We start from the raw sequence: 19,419 nt of genomic DNA, 5'->3' as shown, positions 1-19,419 counted from the left end.
TGTGCCCCCTCTAGCCAAGGGTGCCACTCTTCTAAGGCTACCTTTATAGCCAAGAGCTTCTTGTCGCCTATGGCGTAGTTCCAGAGAGAACTGACGGGAGAGGAAGGCACATGGGCATAGCTTATGCTTTTCGGAAGTCTGGCTCAGAACGGCCCTTACGCCTTCTGAAGACCCGTCCACTTCGATGACAAACGGCCACTGCGGATCCAGATGCCAAAGGCACGGTTGTTGCAGGAACGCCTCCTTGAGGCGACAAAGGCGACCTCTGCTCCCGGAGGCCAGTTCTTGGGATCCGCGCCTTTCTGGGTCAGGGCTGTCATTGGGGCAACGATGGACGCATAATGAGGTATTAATGGTCGGTAATAATTGGTAAAACCCAATGGACCCCCAGAAGCCATGCAGAATTCTCTCACTGGAGACGATGTACCCCAGGAAGGGAAGGGACTCCTGCTCAAAAAGGCACTTTTCAAGTTTCGCAAACAGTCTATGTTCTCGGAGGCGTTGCAATACTTGGACGACATGCTGGTGATGAGCGGTCAGAGAGTCCGAGAATATCAAAATGTCATCCAGGCATACGACCACACACTGATATAAGAGATCGTGGAGTATCTCATTCATGGTGTTCTGGAACACTGCTGGAGCATTACAGAGCCCGGATGGCATCACTAAATACTCATAGTGGCCGTCTCCGGTGTTGAAGGCCATCTTCCATTCATCACCCTCCTTGATACGGATCAGGTTGTAAGCCCCTCGGAGATCCAACTTGGAGCAGATCCTCGCACCTTGCAGCCGGTCAAAGAGCTCGGAGATGAGGGGCAAGGGGTAACGGTCCTTGACCGTTATAGCATTCAGGCTCCGGTAGTCAATGCAAGGGCGAAGGCTTCCGTCCTTCTTTCCAACGGACTTCTGAATGAAGCCCCACTCCAGGTTCTGAATGAAGCCCCACTCATTCAGAAGTCCAACGGACTTCTGAATGAAGCCCCACTCCAGGTTCTCTTTGATGTACTCTGTCATGGCCTGCATCTCCGCAGGCGAGAGGGCATAGGTGCGCCCCCGAGGAGGCTCAGTGCCAGGGAGGAGGTTGATGGTGCAATCGAACGATCGATGAGGTGGAAAAATCTCGGCCTTTTGTTTTGAGAAAACATCCGCGTACGAGGAATAGGAGGCTGGTAGGCCCTGAAGACTGGTGGAGGCAATGGAACAGGAAACTGGAGTCACTGATTGGAGGCAATTGTCGTGCCAATTCGGCCCCCAGCGAAATAGTTGCAAGGTCTTCCAACTGAACTGAGGAGCGTGCTCCTGAAGCCAAGGAAGGCCCAGGACGACCGGATGTATGAAATACTTCAAAACATAGAATGGCATCTGCTCCCGATGAAGGATTCCAACCCTCAACTGGACGGGAACCGTGGTTGTCACACGTTCCAGAAGAGATTTACCTTGGATCGAAGAGATGACCAAAGGAGCTGGAAGACGAACTTGTGGAATCTTTAAGTGTTTCACCAGGCTCTTCATAATGAAATTGCCACCGGCGCCGGAGTCCACCAGGGCTAAGGTGTGGAACTCACCGTCAGCAGAGGTTAACGCCACTAGTAGCGTTAATGGTGGTGCAGGTGAAGTACAGCCCAGGAAGAGACCTCCTTCAGGTCCTAGGTCCGGAAGTTTCCCGACCGTGTCGGGCATGTGGCTAGTTGATGGTCCACTGCGCGGCAGTAAAAACAAACTCCTTCCTTAATTCGCCGCCAGCGCTCCTGTGGAGAAACTCTCCCACGGCACAACTCCATGGGCTCCTCGACGGGTATTCGAAGGGCTCCCGATGCGCCCTTGGGGGAAGGCAAGGGCCTCCTCGCTGCCTTTACTTCCGGAAGGCGAAACCACATGCGACGATCCACTCGATTGGCCAAATCTATCACGCCATTGAGATCATCCGGGAGTTCCTTTGCTGCTAGTTCATTCTGAAGGCATGAGGCTAGCCCCTCCAAGAAGATCCCGTGGAGGCAATCCTCTCTCCAGTTTAGCTCCACGGCCAGGGTACGGAACTCTGTTGCGTATTCGGCCACTGTCCGAGTAACCTGTCACAACTGGAGTAGTTCTGAGACAGCAGTAAGTTTGCGGACAGGCTCATCAAAAATCTGTCGGAAAGTGGACAGAGACTGGTTCAAGTTTCCAAATACCAGGTCTCTTCTCTCCCATAGGTGAGAGGCCCAGATCAAAGGCTTCCCATCAAGTAGGGACATAATATAACTGGTTTTGACCAGGTCGCTAAGAAATTGCGCGGGCAACAAGGAAAAACGGACCTGGCACTGGCTAAGGAATCCCCAACACAACTTCGCGTCTCTGGCGTATCGAGAGGGCGCTGGGAGTTGCATGGGAATCACTTGCCCCAGATCGCCCACGGTGGCTTGCACGGGGACCTGATGAGTAGAGCAGCCCCCCGGAGCCACAGGCAGGGACATCAGTGGGGTTCATGGGCCCTAACACCTCAATGCTTCGGTTCAGGCCCTCCACTGCAGAGACAAGGGCATCCAGGGTCTTTTGCTGGTCCATCAGACGCTGGGCCATTCCCGGAATGGCCTGGCGGGTGGACACCTCCGCCGGGTCCATGGACTTGGCAATCTGTTATGCTCAGGTTGTGAACCCTTGGGCCGACGGGAGGATGGTGTACCTTAGGAAGTAGATCCGTAGGTTCTCCCATCGGGTGGCGAGGCAGGACAGAACATGCGACCAGCAGACCCTCGGCACTGGAGACTGAGGCAACTGTGGAGGCAGATGAAGAGTCGTGACGTCAAGAAGAGGAATGGAGTCTTCGCCACTGGAAGTCCACGGTCCCCCCAGGAGGAGCCCATAGGAACCCGGACCGCTGGGACTTAGGTGGACCTTTGAGAGGTCAAGGAGTCGAGAGTTCGGTGCAAGGGCTAACTGGAGCTTCACCCCTGGAAGCCCACGGTCCCCTAGGGAGGAGCCCGTAGGGACCCGGGCCGCTGGGACTTAGGTGGGCCCTTGGAGACGATGGTCCAGAAGAAGTCCGAGGTCAAGTGCCAGGGGGTCATCGCTTACCAGTCTGAGGTCTTACACCGAGGGATCGCCGCTTGCCAGTCCGAAGTCACACACCAGGAATCACCACTTGCTAGTCCGAAGTCAAACACCAGGAATCACCGCTAGCCAGTCTGAAGTCACACACCAGGAATCACTGCTAGCCAATCCGAAGTCAGGAACCAGGAATGCCAAGACGAGACAGGAACAGGGATCCGAAGTAGAAGAACTCACCAAAGCAAGCAGACCTGACTACGTGGGATGTTGCCAAGTCAAGGAACGAGCAGAGGAATCCTCCTTTAATACTTCCTCTGCTCTGGCTCATAGGGAACAGCTGTGGGTAGTTAAAGGGATCAGGTCCCTTTAAATCTGATGAGGAGGAGCAGCCTCACGCCTAAAGATGGCGGCGGCCATCTTGGATTACCTCCGTGGAGGAAACAGTACTGGACGCCGCGAGGGAGGAGCAGGGATGGCTCTGGGGCCCGTACCAGAGCGACAGTCACGGGATCAGGGACTTCCCCCGGAGCTCCCATGGCGGGTCGCCATCGCGGGCAAGCTAGGGGGCCACGGTCGTGGCCTTCCACAGCCGCGGAACACAACACAAACAGTTTGCAGTCTTCCAAGACTTAATAGCCTGCAAATACATAGATATGGTAAATAAACCATCACTCACTGTAGATGAAACTTGAACAAAAATGATGTCATCAGCAAACAATCTGTAGCCTACTACTAAACTTGTTAGAAAGCTATCATAAGGATATAATTCAGGGAAATGTGTAATCAAATTATAATCTGTTGATTGGTTCTGTATGCTTTCAAGAATAAGTGAAATTTATACTAATGTCTGTCTATGCTAGTATCAAACAGAACAGGTTTAAGACTGTAATCTTGTCCTGTTTTTTTTTTTATCTTTCAAATTAAAAACCACAAAAAGGAAGTACTTGTTTGATGTGAAATAATTATTTTAATGCCATTTTTTCTTGTAAAAGCTCCTGAAGGTAAGCTACCAGAGGAAGCCTGCTTGTGGCTTTTGTTATGAATTGGAGAGTGGACCCCTGTTCCGTGGTAGAGTCAGCACTGCCGAGAAGGAAGATCACCCTTGTCGATCGCTACCGACGGATGGCAAGGCAGGTTGAAGAGGTAGAGCTGAAGACTTCACCCTGGAAGCTCGTGAACCCCCCAGGAGGAGCCCATAGGGACATGGCTGCTGGGACTTAGGAGACTCCCTGAAGAAAGAAGATGGTCTGGATACAGGTGCCTCCTGCAGGTCGTGGTTTCCAGACGGCTGGTGCCTCCAGCAGGTCGTGAGAAGTCCGGGAGTATACTTGAAGAATAGTCCCAATCCAGTCCAAGTGTCGAGGTCCAGAGAGAGGTCGAAAGCTGGTCCAGGAGCAGACGGGAGAATGGTCCGAAGCCAATCCAGGAACAAGAAGGAGAAGGGTCCAGGGCCAGTCCAAATCAGAGCCAGAAGATCACCACCACCAGTCCAAGGGTCAGGAGCCAAAGAATCAGTCCGACGAGGAGAAGAGCAGAAGCGGAGCAAGAAGCAGATCCGGAACACCAAACAGGAACCAAGAACTGAGCCTCAATACCAAGGCAAGGTCTGAAGAGCAGACCTTGCCTTAAATACCTGGAGGAAGGGAGGAGTCTTCTGGAGGGAGCCACGACATTTCCTGTCGTGGCCCCTTTAAATCCATTCTTCAGCCGCACACGCGGCCCTATGCAGCCAGGAAGAGGGAGAAGTCATCTCAGCCCCGCTGGGCTCTGTGGTTGGCCCGGGCAGCGGCCAAGGCCGCGAGAAGAACGCCGGAGGAGGCTCCCTGTTCCTGCAGGAGCCTCGGGTCCACCCGGCGTCTCAGGTGAGTGCTTGGTCCCGGCCACGGACAGTCGGCCCCGGTCACGGTTTGCCGCGGCCGGCAGCCATAACAGCTTTACACAGGTGGGCCCTTTTTCTTAACCAGAAAGCCACACAGCAAGTGTGCAAATTCTATTGCTATTACCATATTTGCACCACTGTCTGTCACAAATAATCCTGCCTAAACACTCCTGCCTCTCTGGTCTAGCTGCCAGGCCTCCAGTATATTTCTTATAGCTAATAGAATATTTAATGTGGTATGGGAGCTTTGTATCATCTGGGTGTGTAGCAAAGCCCACGTGTAACTTGACACTCTGTCCCCACTAGAACTGTTGCCAGTCCCTGCCTCAGCCAGGTCCCACCTGTGTATCGTCATAGTTAGGTAAGTATGTATAGTGTTCGTGTTCATCCAGATATCACTGGTGAAATGCATGCTGCTCCCCTCTGCCTTAGCCAGCTATACCTGCATGTGACTACATCATTGGTTGTACAAGTAGTCCTGGAGTGGACTTTGTAATTGGGGGCTAACACATACATCAGATGCTTAAATACCACATTGTCCACTACTTTCAGGTGCTGGTCATCAATGGCAATCATTTCCCCTATGTTCCTTATAGCTACTTTTGAGACTGTCTGCCGCTTGCCCTGGGACTGTGCTACAGAACTCCAACTCATTTCCTCTATAGTGGGTTCCACTTCAGACACATGACTGGGACTGCTGACCTGCCAGTTGATTCCTGGAAGGGACCGTAGGATCAGTTTGGGGAAAAGTCTTTCCCTTTTCAGCCCCTTTCCTCTGGCTTTTACCTTTACTGGCAGAAGGGTCCCCAGTCCTGCCACCCTCTTCTAATGGCAATGCTATCAGTTGCTGCTTCTCCAGGTGAAACTGCAGATGCCACACTTTCTTCCATCAACTGATATCTTTACTACAATGAATATACAGAGCAAAATTCTGGTACTGTTTCATTGATACAGCAAAAGAAATTTGCCGACCATCATCGTAAACGTGAACCCTAGTTTCAGGTTGGCAATAAAGTCTGGCTGTCCACAAGGAATCTATGTCTGAAACTCCTTTGCCTTGTGTTAAATGTGGTCCTAAGAATACAGGGCCATATGCCATTATTGAGAAAATTAACCCAGTAACCATGCACCTTGAGCTTCCCAGCACTTTTAAGGAATGTTTCCAGATCCAGTTCTGCTTGATGTCAATCTGAATTCGACTCTGAGGAGGTTTTGAAATCTAGAATATCTTATAACAAAATACAGTACTTGGTCCTTTGGAAGAGAGATATGATCCTAAAGAAAGATCTTGGGTTGATACATCTGACCTCCATCCACCTTGTCTTTTGAAGAAAATTCTTGCTAAGCAATGCAAGAGGTCATTCAGAGGCCCTCCCTAAAGGGGGATTACTGTAAATACCTGTTGCTGAGTGTTCCTCTGGCCTGCAGGTGGCACTGTGAACCATTTGAACTGTGTGTGTAGTCCTTCCCAGCTCTGTGCTCTTCACTTCCCTCCCAGCAGCCATCTTGTTTCCTGTATAGACTTGTATTTATATTGATGCAGTCTCAGTCCTATATTTTAGTCCTTGTACTCTGGCTCCATTCCTACATTTAGAAGACGCTCTTGCCTTCAGTTTTTGCCTTCAGCATTCCTGCTCATTCTCATTCCTAGGTTCCTAGATTTGTAGTTGGGTCCTGCTCCTTACCGGGCTCCAGGCCTCTCACTTCTTGTTCCTGTCAGGGGCTACCACCACTGTTTATGCCTTGCAGGCCACCAGCACTAGAGGGCTCAATCCAAAGGGAATGTGGTTGGTCTAGGTGGAGGTCGCTCTAGCATCAGTGGCCTGGATTTGATGCTTCAGGCACTAGGCTGCTCATTTCTGGGGCAACTCTCGAATGACAACCAATGATGCTGGCTATTGTTCCTATGACTCCACCATCAAGAAGGATACCTTCTCCACCAATGCATCCACCTCCTAAGAGGAAGGCTACCTCCCCCCAGAAATACACATTTGTGGATATCCCTCTCTGTTGGCATTGAGGATGAACTCATCATGTACACAAGCTGAAAAGAAGAGGCACACCAGTGCTGCCAGGCCTGCATCCACTGGTTGCCCTCTCCCCTACAGAGCACTCTTTTAGTTATCTTCCCTTGTCACTGCCTTCAGTATCCATGGCCTCTGAAGGCACTGGGAGTAGTGACTGTACACCACTGCACAGAAGCATCAGACTTGACCAGTTAAGAGGCCAGAGAGGATGACCCAGGGAAATATGAATTTGTTTGCTATTTAAATATTAACATTGTCTTCCAAATAAGTGCATCTTCACAACTGAAAATTCTTTGGGTCAGTTTACTTTCCTCTATAGTCTGCTGGTGAGTCTGATGATATATCACCTGCAATTCCTCCCTATTCAGGTCCCATGCTGCCTTCTCACCATCATCATCAGGCCTTGTAAGTTGATCTAGTTGTCCCTCTGGAGGAGGCAGTCATCGGCTCTTAGCCAGGTTATGAAGCATGCAGCAAGCTAGAAAGGTCTCACCAATCTTTGTTGGGTTACTATGTACATTGTAATGAATGTGTCATTATGAATGTTCTTATTGTGATCCATTCTGGGCATTTGTGGTAGGATGGACAATAAAATTGATTAAATTTACAAAATAAATGAATCACCCTGATCTGTCCAGACAGCTGAAACATATTTTGAGTAGACCAACGGTTCTCTCAATGACTGCCTTGGAAGTGGAAGGATGCAGAAGGCTTTTCAAGCCTGGAGACCTACAACTTTAAATCTCATTTTGGGGACTTGGAGGTGGAGATCTTTGGGGTGGAGGAATGAAGACTTGGCCATTAGGCCTATACAGGAGGTTTTATTTTTCCACTAACCACTGTTATGTTTTAACTTGGTGGGCCCATGGGTCATGGAGAGAGAGCTGACTCCACCCACAGGGAGGTGCCCTGTGGGGACTCTCCACGACAGGTGGGGTCTCATCAGTTATGGACACAGGAGTTAGAGAATATTTATTATACAGCAAAGAGAAACCCGAGGAGTGGGTTTGTAACTCAGTCCTGGAATAAGAAGACCTGGGATGGATTCTCCGGTAGTGGTCCGCAGGGAATCCTTGCTTCTTGATAAGCCTTGTGCGTGGCAGCTTCAGTAGTGGTCCGCAGTGTGGGGGTAGGCTGGAGGCAGATGTGGGTCCTGGTACAAGACAGCGTGAATCTGGTAGTGGTCCGCAGAGCGGGGTAAACCGGAAAGTACTTGCTTCTTAGTATACCTTGTGCGTTGTAGCTCCGGTAGTGGTCCGCAGCACGGAGTAGGCCGGAGGTAGGTGTTGGCAACTGGCATAAGACAGCGTGGATCCAGTAGTGGTCCACAGAGCGGGGTAACCCAAGGATCCACACAGCAAGACAGACGTGGTAATGTAGAGTAGGTCTTGTACTCACTATGCAGTAGAGAATTCGTAGTAGCAGCAGCGGAGACCTGATGCAGAAGAGAAGGAACATCCGCGAAGCTGCAGGGGGAACTCACTTAGCTGGTGAAGGTGAGGCAGGCAGATGAGGCTCTCTGGGGAGCGGATAGCCCTGAGTGCAGCCAGGCCCCGAGGAGCGGGTATCTGAGTCACTCAGTCTGGAACACAGGAACAGCAATGTGAAGTGTCTCAGTGTAAAGGAATTAAGCAAGATGGAATCCTTGCCAACTCGTAGCTAGGAAGGTCTGGTAAGTATAAATAAACATAGGCAGTGATGTCATGCGGAGGGGATGCCCCCGAGGTTCCCGCCATGATGTGCATAAGGAGGAGACAGGCGCGCGCGCGAGCTCTAGGTCACACCAGATTCAGGATTGTGACTAGGATCGCCCTTGCCATCCCGGGAACACCAGGGAGGTCGGCGTGCAGAGGCAGACGTGGCCATCTTAGCCAGAATCGGAGCTACTGGGCAAAATGAGGTGAGCAGCAAAGGTTGCAGCCAACTGCGACCAACGGGCGCAACAACCACTTCTTAACTATCACCAGTTAAGTTAACATTATCTGGGAACATGTCCCCAGATAACTTTCCAACATATCAGGCAATATTCAAATCTAGTTAGGTTACAAAGTTATCCAAGAAGGTTTAACCAAATAATTTTATTCGGGGATATTCAGCAGGATATTTATCCCCCTAAATATTCAGATAAACTTATCCAGCTACCTTTAACTGGATAATTTAGCCATTTGAAGCTTTTTTGAAAATTGGCGTCATAGTTTGTAATTTTTTTTTTATTTTCAAAGGGTTGTTGGTTTCAGGCTGAACAGAGTAAACACATCAAGCCAACATAGCAACAGATAAATTATCGAATACAATGGTGCGTGGTAGACAGATTTGAAGGTATAAACTTCCCTTTTTCCACCGTCTCTCCCGCCCCACTTCCCCCCCCCCCCCCCCCAATCTTTCTACCAAACCCCTCTCTATCCCCTGCTGAGCCAGGTGCTGATAAAAGGATCCAGTTTGATTGGGAGAAAATCGTGGATTCCCGCAAATAGGCAATATGAGAGAACAATTCCATGGAAGTGCCAGTCTGTTACGCATGGTACGCCACCCATATCTGGTGTGTGTATTAACATTTTTCTGCAAGCTTGTTGGGATTTCTTTAATATTGGCGCATAATATATACTTTACATTCATTTTCTGCACCATCCATCTGTCTAACCCTAGGTCAGAAAAACAAATAGTTTGTAATTTAATAAAACATATTATTTATTTTATTTTATTTATTTATTTATTATTTTTATATACTGACATTCATATTATTGCTAGCTCTGTTCACAATCTCATCTCTTTTGGGGGCTTTCCTGGAGAGAAAGATATAAATCTCACCCATAACACACTTTTTTCCCAAGATGTAAGTGCCAGGCACCAAGTTTCCAAAGACCAAATGAGCCTACCAGTGAAGAATTCTGTCAGGCAGGGCCTGGCCTCAGGAATGCCACTCAAGGTAATTGAGCACAGGAGCATTACATAGGCTTTGTCCTCTATGTGCATGAATATCAGATCTGAGTAAAGGAGTATTACTGCATTTATACAAGGTAGGTCAGATAATGTATGCTTATGAGTATGCTTATGGGGCTAGGAGTGTAGGGAATTTTTTTTTATTTAATTTTTTATATTCCTCCTTTCAGGAGCTTCAAAGCATTCAGATACTGTAGGTATGATGTGATTATATTGTTTTGAGATGCCTGTGCAGTAGATAAGGACTAGCAAAGCTCCTTCTCAACAGACAATATGTCAATATGTGCTGTGGCCATCATAATACTGTTTTTTGTAATGAGGTAAAACACATCCCCAATAATATGGTCATGCTGTTAGCATGCAAGGAAACCCAAAAATCCAGTGGCTAAATAGCTTGAACATGATACATACGAGAGGCTAGCTAAATACTAATAGCATCATCACATTAAACTGAGTATGTTCGGTTCTCTTTTTCTCTTTTCAGCTTGGGCTGGCTTCCAAATGGTGTGCAAGTAAATTTGTCAGATGGAAGTTGTATATTAGTGATGTGGAAACAAGTGGGAATGATACTGCACTTCAGGAAAGGAAGATACAGGAGACCAAAAAGTTCCAGGAGTGCAGAAAACTGACATGAGTTTATGTTTGTTTGTTTATTGTGTGTGTTTAGCACTATCTGCCTTCTATGTCAGTCAGGTTCTTTAAAAAGTATGTGAGAGAATGTGGTTGGAGATAGAAAGGAATATGAAAGGGGGTGACCCAGGGAGGAATCTGGCTGCCCTGACTCACAAGGGCACTGGTATCAGACCATTTCTTCCTCGTCAATCACTCTATATTGAAAAAACTGGACCACATAGTGTTATGGCCGCTGGCCGCAGCATCCCGCAACCAGCACCCGCCACTTACCGGCGTGGGGCTGCGGCGGTCAGGAAATTTCCGCGGTCCCTCCTACTGACCCCACCTGGCTCTTCTCCATTTAAGGCAAGGTCTGCTCCACAGACCTTGCCTTGGTTTCTTGGCTCACTGACTTCATGCCCTGTTCTTCCACGGAGGATTGCTCCTGGTTATTCCATACTGCCTGACTCTCCTGGAAGCTGATCTTTTACCTGGAACTTGACTCTGAAGATTGCCGCCTGCCCTGACTTTTCGCCTGGAACTTGACTCTGAAGATCGCCGTTTATCCCGACCTTTCACCTGGAACTTCGACTCCGAATACTGCTGCCTGGTCCAACCTGGTACCTGGGAGTTCGTCTACTAGAATTGTCTCCTGTCCTGACCCATGCCTGGTCTCCTGTTTCTGGGTCGAGGTCCGCTTCGGCTCTCGCTCTCCACTCCAGCCTGCTGTCCACTTCTGGCCCTGAACCGGGGAATCCTTTCCAGCTTCTCATCTTCATTCAGAGACTCCACGTAAGTCCAGCTGGCCATAGTACCCAAGGGCTCAACCCAAAGAGAACGTGGGCTGGTAGTGGTGAAGCTCCTGCAGGGTCTCTGCTTTATCCCAGCCTCGCCTTGCGATGGTGGGGACCTGTGGGGGTTCTTCCACAGGTGATGTCAACTCCACCTCGGGCAACGGGTTCACCTTTCAGAACCGCAACACATTGTCTGCTATTGCCTGAAAACATCTGAGAGGAAAAACTTTTTTTTTCAGAAAATAGATTATCTTATGATATAATTAGCTCTGTATTGGAACTCATTACCAAAGGATAATAAACACATTGATAATTGGAAATTGTGTATATGAATAGAAATAATGTGCAAATTGATTTTCCAATTGATCTTCTCAAAAGAATAAATGTATTTGTGCAATGTAGGTTGGACATCAATTTATTTATTTTTATCAACAGGTCTTCAGTACAAGAAAACATGAGAATGAAAAAGGACTTGAACAATTCCGGTGATTCTTTCTTGAACCCTACTTTGTCTTGCCATAATGAGGCTGATAAAGTCCAGAAGAAACCTTCCTGCTTTGCAAATTTGAAGGTAAAAGTGCAATTAAAGTTATGCTTTAATATGGCTTAACCAAATTCTGGTATTCTGTGATACAAAAATATGATGCGCTACATAAATATAGATGCTCTGTTGCTACTCACATCCTATCCTACTTCTTTCATACTCCAAATATCTTTTCTTAGGCAATGACAAATAGGGATGTGAATCGTTTTTTGACGATTTAAAATATCGTCCGATATATTTTAAATCGTCAAAAATCGTTAGAGCCGCGATACAATAACAATTTCCCCGATTTATCGTCAAAAAATCGTAAATCGGGGGAAGGGGGAGGGGGAGGGGGAGGGCGGGAAAACCGGCACACTAAAACAACCCTAAAACCCACCCCGACCCTTTAAAATAAATCCCCCACCCTCCCGAACCCCCCCAAAATGCCTTAAATTACCTGGGGTCCAGAGGAAGGGTCCCGGTGTGATCTTTTACTCTCGGACCACCGTGCGTTGTAGAAATGGCGCCGGCGCTACCTTTGACCTGTCATATGACAGGTCAAAGGTAGCGCCGGCACCATTTTGTTTTTTTGTCCCCCGACGTCAGGAGCGTAGGAGATCGCTCCCGGACCCCCGCTGGACCCCCAGGGACTTTTGGCCAGCTTGGGGGAGCCTCCTGACCCCCACAAGACTTGCCAAAAGTCCAGCGGGGGTCCGGAACGACCTCCTGCAGTCGAATTGTGTTGCCGTACGGCTGGCGCCATTTTGCGCAAAATGGCGCCGGCCTTTCTTCAATCCCTCACAGTGTGAGGGATTGAAGAAAGGAGACTGCTGAAGATAAGGGTCAGTGTTGAGAGGGGAATAGGGTCAGGATTTGAAAGATATGGGGGCAAATATTTAAAAAAAGCTGAACTAAATTTAGGCCCTTAAATATGGTCCCTAATTTAGGAACCTATTTTTAGCTGAATTTAAATGTCTAAGCTTTCATCTGAAAATTCACATAAATTTAGGAACCTAAAAAGTAGGTGATTACAGGGGCAGAGTTAAGATGGGGAAACAAGGAGTTTAACACTGGTTTTCAGAAATGGGTACCTAATATATGTGTGAGAGAGAGAGAGAGAGACTCTTTATAAGGCTCTCATATAAGTTAATTATTTATACCACTGTAAGAGGGACAACTACTAACTTGGGGTGAGATTTTGGTGGTGGCCAAAGTTTTGGGGGGCAGTTTTACATACACAGAGGTATGAACAGCACAATAGACATCAGTGAAGATTTTATGTGATTTGGAAAGATAACAGGTACACAAAGATGAAATGTGTACATTGTACTCTTGACCTATCTTGATAGCAGCTAGGTAGAGAGTGCATCAAGCATCAACTTATATGTGTTCCTCCCCAGAGGCCCTCTCTCACGCTCTCTGCCCTAAACAGGATTTTCAATAAATATCGCAAATCCCAGTTCAGTCGTAATGCACAGCTATCGCAGGCATAACACCAAGAAAAAAGGTGTAATTATTTCCAGTATTAAATCCCACAATAGCATGTGTTATCTTATTGCACACATTGTTAAGCATCCTTCATTTTCATACACTCCTCCCACTTGACTACATTTTTAAAATTTGCATGCGCATCTCTCGATGCATTATTTATCATATGCTTATGGCATTATCGCAGGTGTTAGGGCCTTAACGCCCGTGATTATGCCAGAATGCAATTTGATGAATAATCCTGTTAGGAACCTAATTTAGGGACAGCTTTATTAAAGCTTTTCTCCCATTTTGTGTCTATGGGAAAAACCCTTAGTGAATCAGGTACCTAGAGCTCTAAATTTAGGGGCTCAGCCTTTTTTTTTAATATCTTCCACTATTTGACTAGATTTAGGCCCCTAAATTAGGTGCCTAGTTCTGAAAATCGGTGCTAAGCTCTTAACTTTGTTTCCTTGTCCTAACTCTGCCCCTGTAACCACCCACTTTTTAGGATCCTAAGTTTGGGAGACTAATGAAACTAGGAACCTTAATTTAGGGACTCAGCTTTATAAATTTTCAAAACAGCTAATTTAGGAGCCTAAACTCTGAAAATTGGCCCCGCGCTTACTGATGGTCATGTGGGTAGGGGATTGAGAGAGAAAGAGATTACCAGAGATTAGAGAAGGTGAGAATGAAAGATTGCTGGAATGGGAAAATGAGGCAATGATGATAGGTGAAACAAAAAGGTAATTACCTCACATTCAGCCGCACACTTCTGACAGCATGCTTGCAAATTGGGAAGCAGAGTCATTTACCACGCTTTTTTTCCCCCTATAGACACAGAATGGGAAAATACATTCTTAGTAAATTAGGCCCTAATTAAGCTTTATTAGACCTCAGAGGGGAAACCCAATTTCATCCCCTCTCCCACTCCCACTGCTTTTCAACTTCAGTAGGGATGATGGAGAAGGGGGGGGGGGGGGTTGAAAAAACTCTCAGCCACTGGCTTCTAAAGTTTAGGGCTGGCTCCTACAGCCAACAAAAATTTGTCAAGATCTAGACTACTGCTAATTTTTTAATTCTTGTTTTTTCGCCATGGTAGCAATTTTTGGTGGTAATTTTTGCATCTATTTTGATAATCATATAACCATAGGATCTGTTTTCATAGTCATATTCACAAGATATTTATTAGAAAATGTCTTCGCTGCAGATAACTCCTATTGTCGAGATAGGAAATGGAGAGCCAAAAGTTCCTACTGTGTACTGTTCCTAGCTGGTGTTTCATGTGATGCTCCTAATCAGGAAGCTGTCTTTTACTAATAAGGGAATACTCTTTTTAAGTATTGTGCCCTCTTTGTTGCTTTTTTTTTCAGATGTTTCTGGTAGCATTATCATTCGCTTTCTTTGCGAAAACACTATCTGGAAGCTATATGAAGAGTTCCATTACACAGATTGAAAGAAGATTTAATATTCCATCATCTATAGTTGGAATAATTGATGGAAGCTTTGAAATGGGTAACCGTTTACTACTCTTTATTGAGATAGTATGATTGCACTACTATGGCTATGCTTAAAACCAGGATCGGTGCAAGGGGATTTAGGCAACCTAGGCACCTTCTGCCTTGCTCCGTGCCCCCCTGGTCGCGCAGACACCCCCCCCTCCCCCATTCCGCCCTGCCTCCAGGGACGGGGACCACATTCCGCCACTCCCCCATCCCCTGTGCTGCCCACCCAAATTTAAATAAATTAACCCCCTTCCCTCCTGACCCCCCAAGACTCACATGGGCAGTCCATTGCTTGTGACAGGGGCCGGCCAATGGCACCGGTACTCCCTGTCACATGGTAGGAGCTAAAAGCCACCAGCACCATTTTGGTTAGTGGCAGCCGATGGCCTGTGAGCGGAAGATTGCTCCCAGGGCCCCCGCTGGACCACCAGGGATTTTCGTGAGACTTGAGGGGGTTGGAAGGTGGCGCGATGAGGGGAAGGCAGGGAGAGGCGGGGGCTGGGCAGAACTTTGAAGGGGCAACACAATAAAAGAAATACTGTAATACTGTTCCAATCCCCATTGACTGTAAAAGGAAAAAAGTATAAGGGTGCAGGCATTTTTACCTGGTGGGGAAAAAGATAAAGTCTCCAAGCACCCCAATACCACACTTGGTGCTCCTCAAGCATCTTTTGGATTACTCAAAACATCTACAGCCCCCAAATCCTTTCCTCTTTTTGAAAGTACCAAATGGAGTTAAAGATAAAAAGAAATAAAAACAGAACTAACAGAAATAGAAATCTTCAGACAAAAAACAAGATACCTAGAATGCGCATAAACATATAGCAGTAAGTGTTAAAATACTTTACACAGACCCCAAAATATAGCATGAAGGGTTGAAATTTACACCAGCCAGCACATAAAACTCTTTGTCAAGTGATGAGGAAGACAGGTAAAGGGGAGGGAAAAGAGAAAAAGAAGTGAAACAAACCCTTCCCCTTACAGCTGAGGAGGTTCCAAAAAAAACCAAAGGTTTCCAACAAGAAATGACACACAAAAGTCAGTTCCTTCACCTAGAATATTTTGAAGCAAAAAACGTTTTCCCTCCTGAGACGGCAAATCAGTATTGTTGTAGAAGGGATTTGTTCTCCCAAATGAGGAAGGAAAAAATCAATTGTTCAAAATAAGAAATGTGTACAACCCCCCTAAAAACAGTACTTTTGTTAGTAGCCCTTTGGAGACAAATATCTTAATGGTAATGATTTCTTGAAGAAAATAAATCCTGGTAGAACAGTGGGTGGGGGGAGAAGAGCAGTAAAACAAGTCAGTGGATCCCCAGGCAAATATTAAACTGAGTTTATGCAGCAGGTCTTACACTCCAGAAGCCCTACCCCCCACCCCCCCCCCCCCACCCCCAAACATTCCTTATATTTGAGATTTATTGGACTCTCTTGTTGCTCTTTTTCTTTATACCTGTCCACAGTTGTTCTCTCTTTGTTCCTCTTCTAACTGCAAGAAGGGCAGGATCCTTTCCAGCTTTCAACAGCAAACTTCCTGGGAGCTCAAATCTGTTCTCTCTCTCTGAGCTCGCTCCTGCATCTCTCTCTACAGGCAGCTTTCCTGGCTTTCTTTCCAAAAAAACATGCTTTGCTCTGAATCTTTCTCATGGGCTTTTCTTAAATGATCACCAGCAACATGAGGGAGAGATTAAAAAACAAAACAAAACAGGAAATGTGGTCCTCATTGGCTCACAAATAGGCCAATCAGAAAGGTGTGTTCAGCCAAGCACACAGTTTTTCCGGCACTTGAACACAATTTTTCCTGCACTTGGGAGCGTTCAAGTGCAGATAAAAGAAAGGAATTTTATGCTCACAAAATGTGCATTCAAAAAAGTGCTCTCAGGGGAAAAGCAAGATGACCATCAGAAAGAGGACATGTTTTAGCTGCTGTGAATTTCCCTTAACGCTTTTTGTAACCTATTTCCTAATAATGCCATCTAAGAGAAAGAGAGAAGGCGAAGGTCTTTCCCTCCATGCCCACTCACTTTAATGGCCAGCAGCTCTTTTCAACTTTCATGTCCTCTGGGCAACCAACTCAGGAGGTGACATGCCCATTGTGAATCCCAGTGATTGAGCATTTGGTTCGCTGGTGGGACGAGGTCTCTTTTAGCCCCCCTGGATCTTTGGCCCCTGCTAGCTGAGAGGGAAGGTTCGTCATGTGAACTGCTTGCGGTGCTGTCTGATGAAGTAATTAGAGTGGCCACGGAGAAGGGGGCTCTTCAGAGCATAGCGCCAGTGCAGTGGGGAACAGAGTATTCACTTACTGAGGAAGGAAGCGTGGGTTTCTCTCCAGGTCTGACTCCATTGAGGATGGGCATTGGTGATGCCGAAAATACAGCAGGAACCTCTCTCTTTATCTCATTTAGAACAGCTTCCTTTCACTGGTGAGTCCCTCACCAGTGAAAGGAAGCAAGCCAGCAGTAGTGATATTCGACTCATGGAAACTAATAGCTGGGTTTGGACAGTTTATCAATGACTGTTCAAGAAAAACCAGAGTCTGTTTCAATGAGTTTAGAACCTATAAGAACATGCCAAGGGTCCATCAAGCCCAGTATCCTGCTCCAACAGTGGCCAATCCAGGCCATAAGAACCTAGCAAGTTCCCAAAAACTAAGGGGTAGAGTTTCAGACTTACGCACCCTGGGGCTTTATGCACGTCGCCGGACCTTTTGAAAATAGACCCGGAGCGCATAAGCCGATTTACACACACAGAGCTTTGAAAATCTGGCCCTAAGTCTATCCCATGTTACTGTTACTAGTAATAGCAGTGGCTATTTTCTAAGTCAGCTTAATTAATAGCAGGTAGTGGACTTCTCCTCCAAGAACTTATCCAATCCGTTTTTAAACCCAGCTACACTAACTGCACTAACCACATCCCCTGCAACAAATTCTACAGTTTAATTGTGCATTGAGTGAAAAAGAACTTTCTCCAATTAGTTTTAAATGTGCCACACGCTAACTTCATGGATTGCCCCTAGTCCTCCTATTATCCAAAAGAGTAAATAATCGATTCACATTTACCCATTCTAACCTCTCATGATTTTAAACACCTTTATCATAACCCCCCTCAGCCATCTCTTCTCCAAGCTGAAAAGTCCTAACCTCTTTAGTCTTTCCTCATAGGGGAGCTGTTCCATCCCCTTTCTCATTTTGGTCACCCTGCTCTGTACCTTCTCCATCGCAACTATATCTTTTTTGAGATGCGGCGACCAGAATTGTACATAGTATTCAAGGTGTGGTCTCACCACGGAGAGATACAGAGGCATTATGACATTTTCCGTTTTATTCACCATTCCCTTTCTAATAATTCCCAACATTCTGTTTACTTTTTTGACTGCCACAGCACACTGAACCAATGATTTCAATATGTTATCCACTATGACGCCTAGATCTCTTTCTTGGGTTGTAGCACCTAATATGGAACCTAACATTGTGTAACTATAGCATGGGTTATTTTTCCCTATATGCATCACCTTGCACTTATCCACATTAAATTTCATCTGCCATTTCGATGCCCAATTTTCCAGTCTCACAAGGTCTTCCTGCAATTTATCACAATCTGCTTGTGATTTAACTACTCTGAACAATTTTGTATCATCTGCAAATTTGATTACCTCACTCGTATTTCTTTCCAGATCATTTATAAATATATTGAAAAGTATGGGTCCCAATACAGATCCCTGAGGCACTCCACTGCCCACTCCCTTCCACTATGGTGACGAGGAACGATCATCTTATAACAGAAGCCAATACATCAATTCAAGCTGTTCAAATCCGTCTATCTTTAAAAAGATATTGAGCTTTAATGCTTCAGTGGTTCAAGATCAGAACTCCTTCTCTAGAAGGATTGAGAAGCTGGAAAATCAGGACTTATCAACTAAGTTAACAGGATAAGCAGCTCCTCCCCAATCTGCCCAGTTCGCACCCACCAGTTATCTTCCTAACTACTTAATCGGAAAATAATTTATCTAGCTAAGTGGCAACTACTGATCACAGCCGGATATTCAGCCATTGCCATTTAACTGGATAAGTCACTACTTATCCAACCAAGTAGCATTGAACATCAGATTTTCTGTAAATAAAATGAATGGATGTTATAAGCACTATAGCATTATACTAAACTTGTTCACATGGCAATAATATGATTTTCTACATTAAAATAAAATTAAGCTTATTAGCAATACAAAATTATACCAATGAGTTCATTCTGATGGTAATGCCAGTTGCTTAAGTCAAGTTACTGCTATTGTTCATGGCCAATACTGCCAAGCCAAACATGAGTATAACATTCATGAGCTGCATTGCATGAAAATGCATGCAAAACAGCTCATTAATATTTAAACAGGGTAACATGGATCATGATAAACTTTGCAGTCCATGTTATCCCTTTGAAAGTTAACCATACCTCAAGAGGGGTAGTTAATTTTGCAGTTCTGGTAATGGGCAAAGGGGAACCATGGGTCAACTGGTGCCATTTTGAATATGGTGCTAACCGGGCAGAAGTGATTGGGCATTACTCCTATCACTAAAGACCTCAGCCTGCCCTGGATTAAGGGAGATCTGGGGAGCTTGGTGGGGGGGGGGGGGATTTCAAGTCAGATGGAT

The 19,419-nt window shown here is 46.3% G+C and overlaps 1 protein-coding gene across 1 annotated transcript in view; it reads left to right on the top strand.

Annotated features, from left to right (window-relative positions):
• LOC115099303 (solute carrier organic anion transporter family member 1C1-like) overlaps positions 1-19,419 on the top strand; it is a 196,033-nt gene that overhangs the window by 12,312 nt on the left and 164,302 nt on the right. The window contains 2 exon segments of the mRNA XM_029616871.1: positions 11,715-11,850; positions 14,646-14,787. Of these exon segments, the coding sequence (XP_029472731.1) occupies positions 11,734-11,850; positions 14,646-14,787 (259 nt within the window). The 5' untranslated portion in view covers positions 11,715-11,733.

Source organism: Rhinatrema bivittatum, chromosome 9 (genome assembly GCF_901001135.1).
Source record: "Rhinatrema bivittatum chromosome 9, aRhiBiv1.1, whole genome shotgun sequence".
Classification (NCBI taxonomy): Eukaryota; Metazoa; Chordata; class Amphibia; order Gymnophiona; family Rhinatrematidae; genus Rhinatrema; species Rhinatrema bivittatum.
Note: the sequence above shows the minus strand (reverse complement) of the source record. Positions and strands in the feature narration are given on the sequence as shown.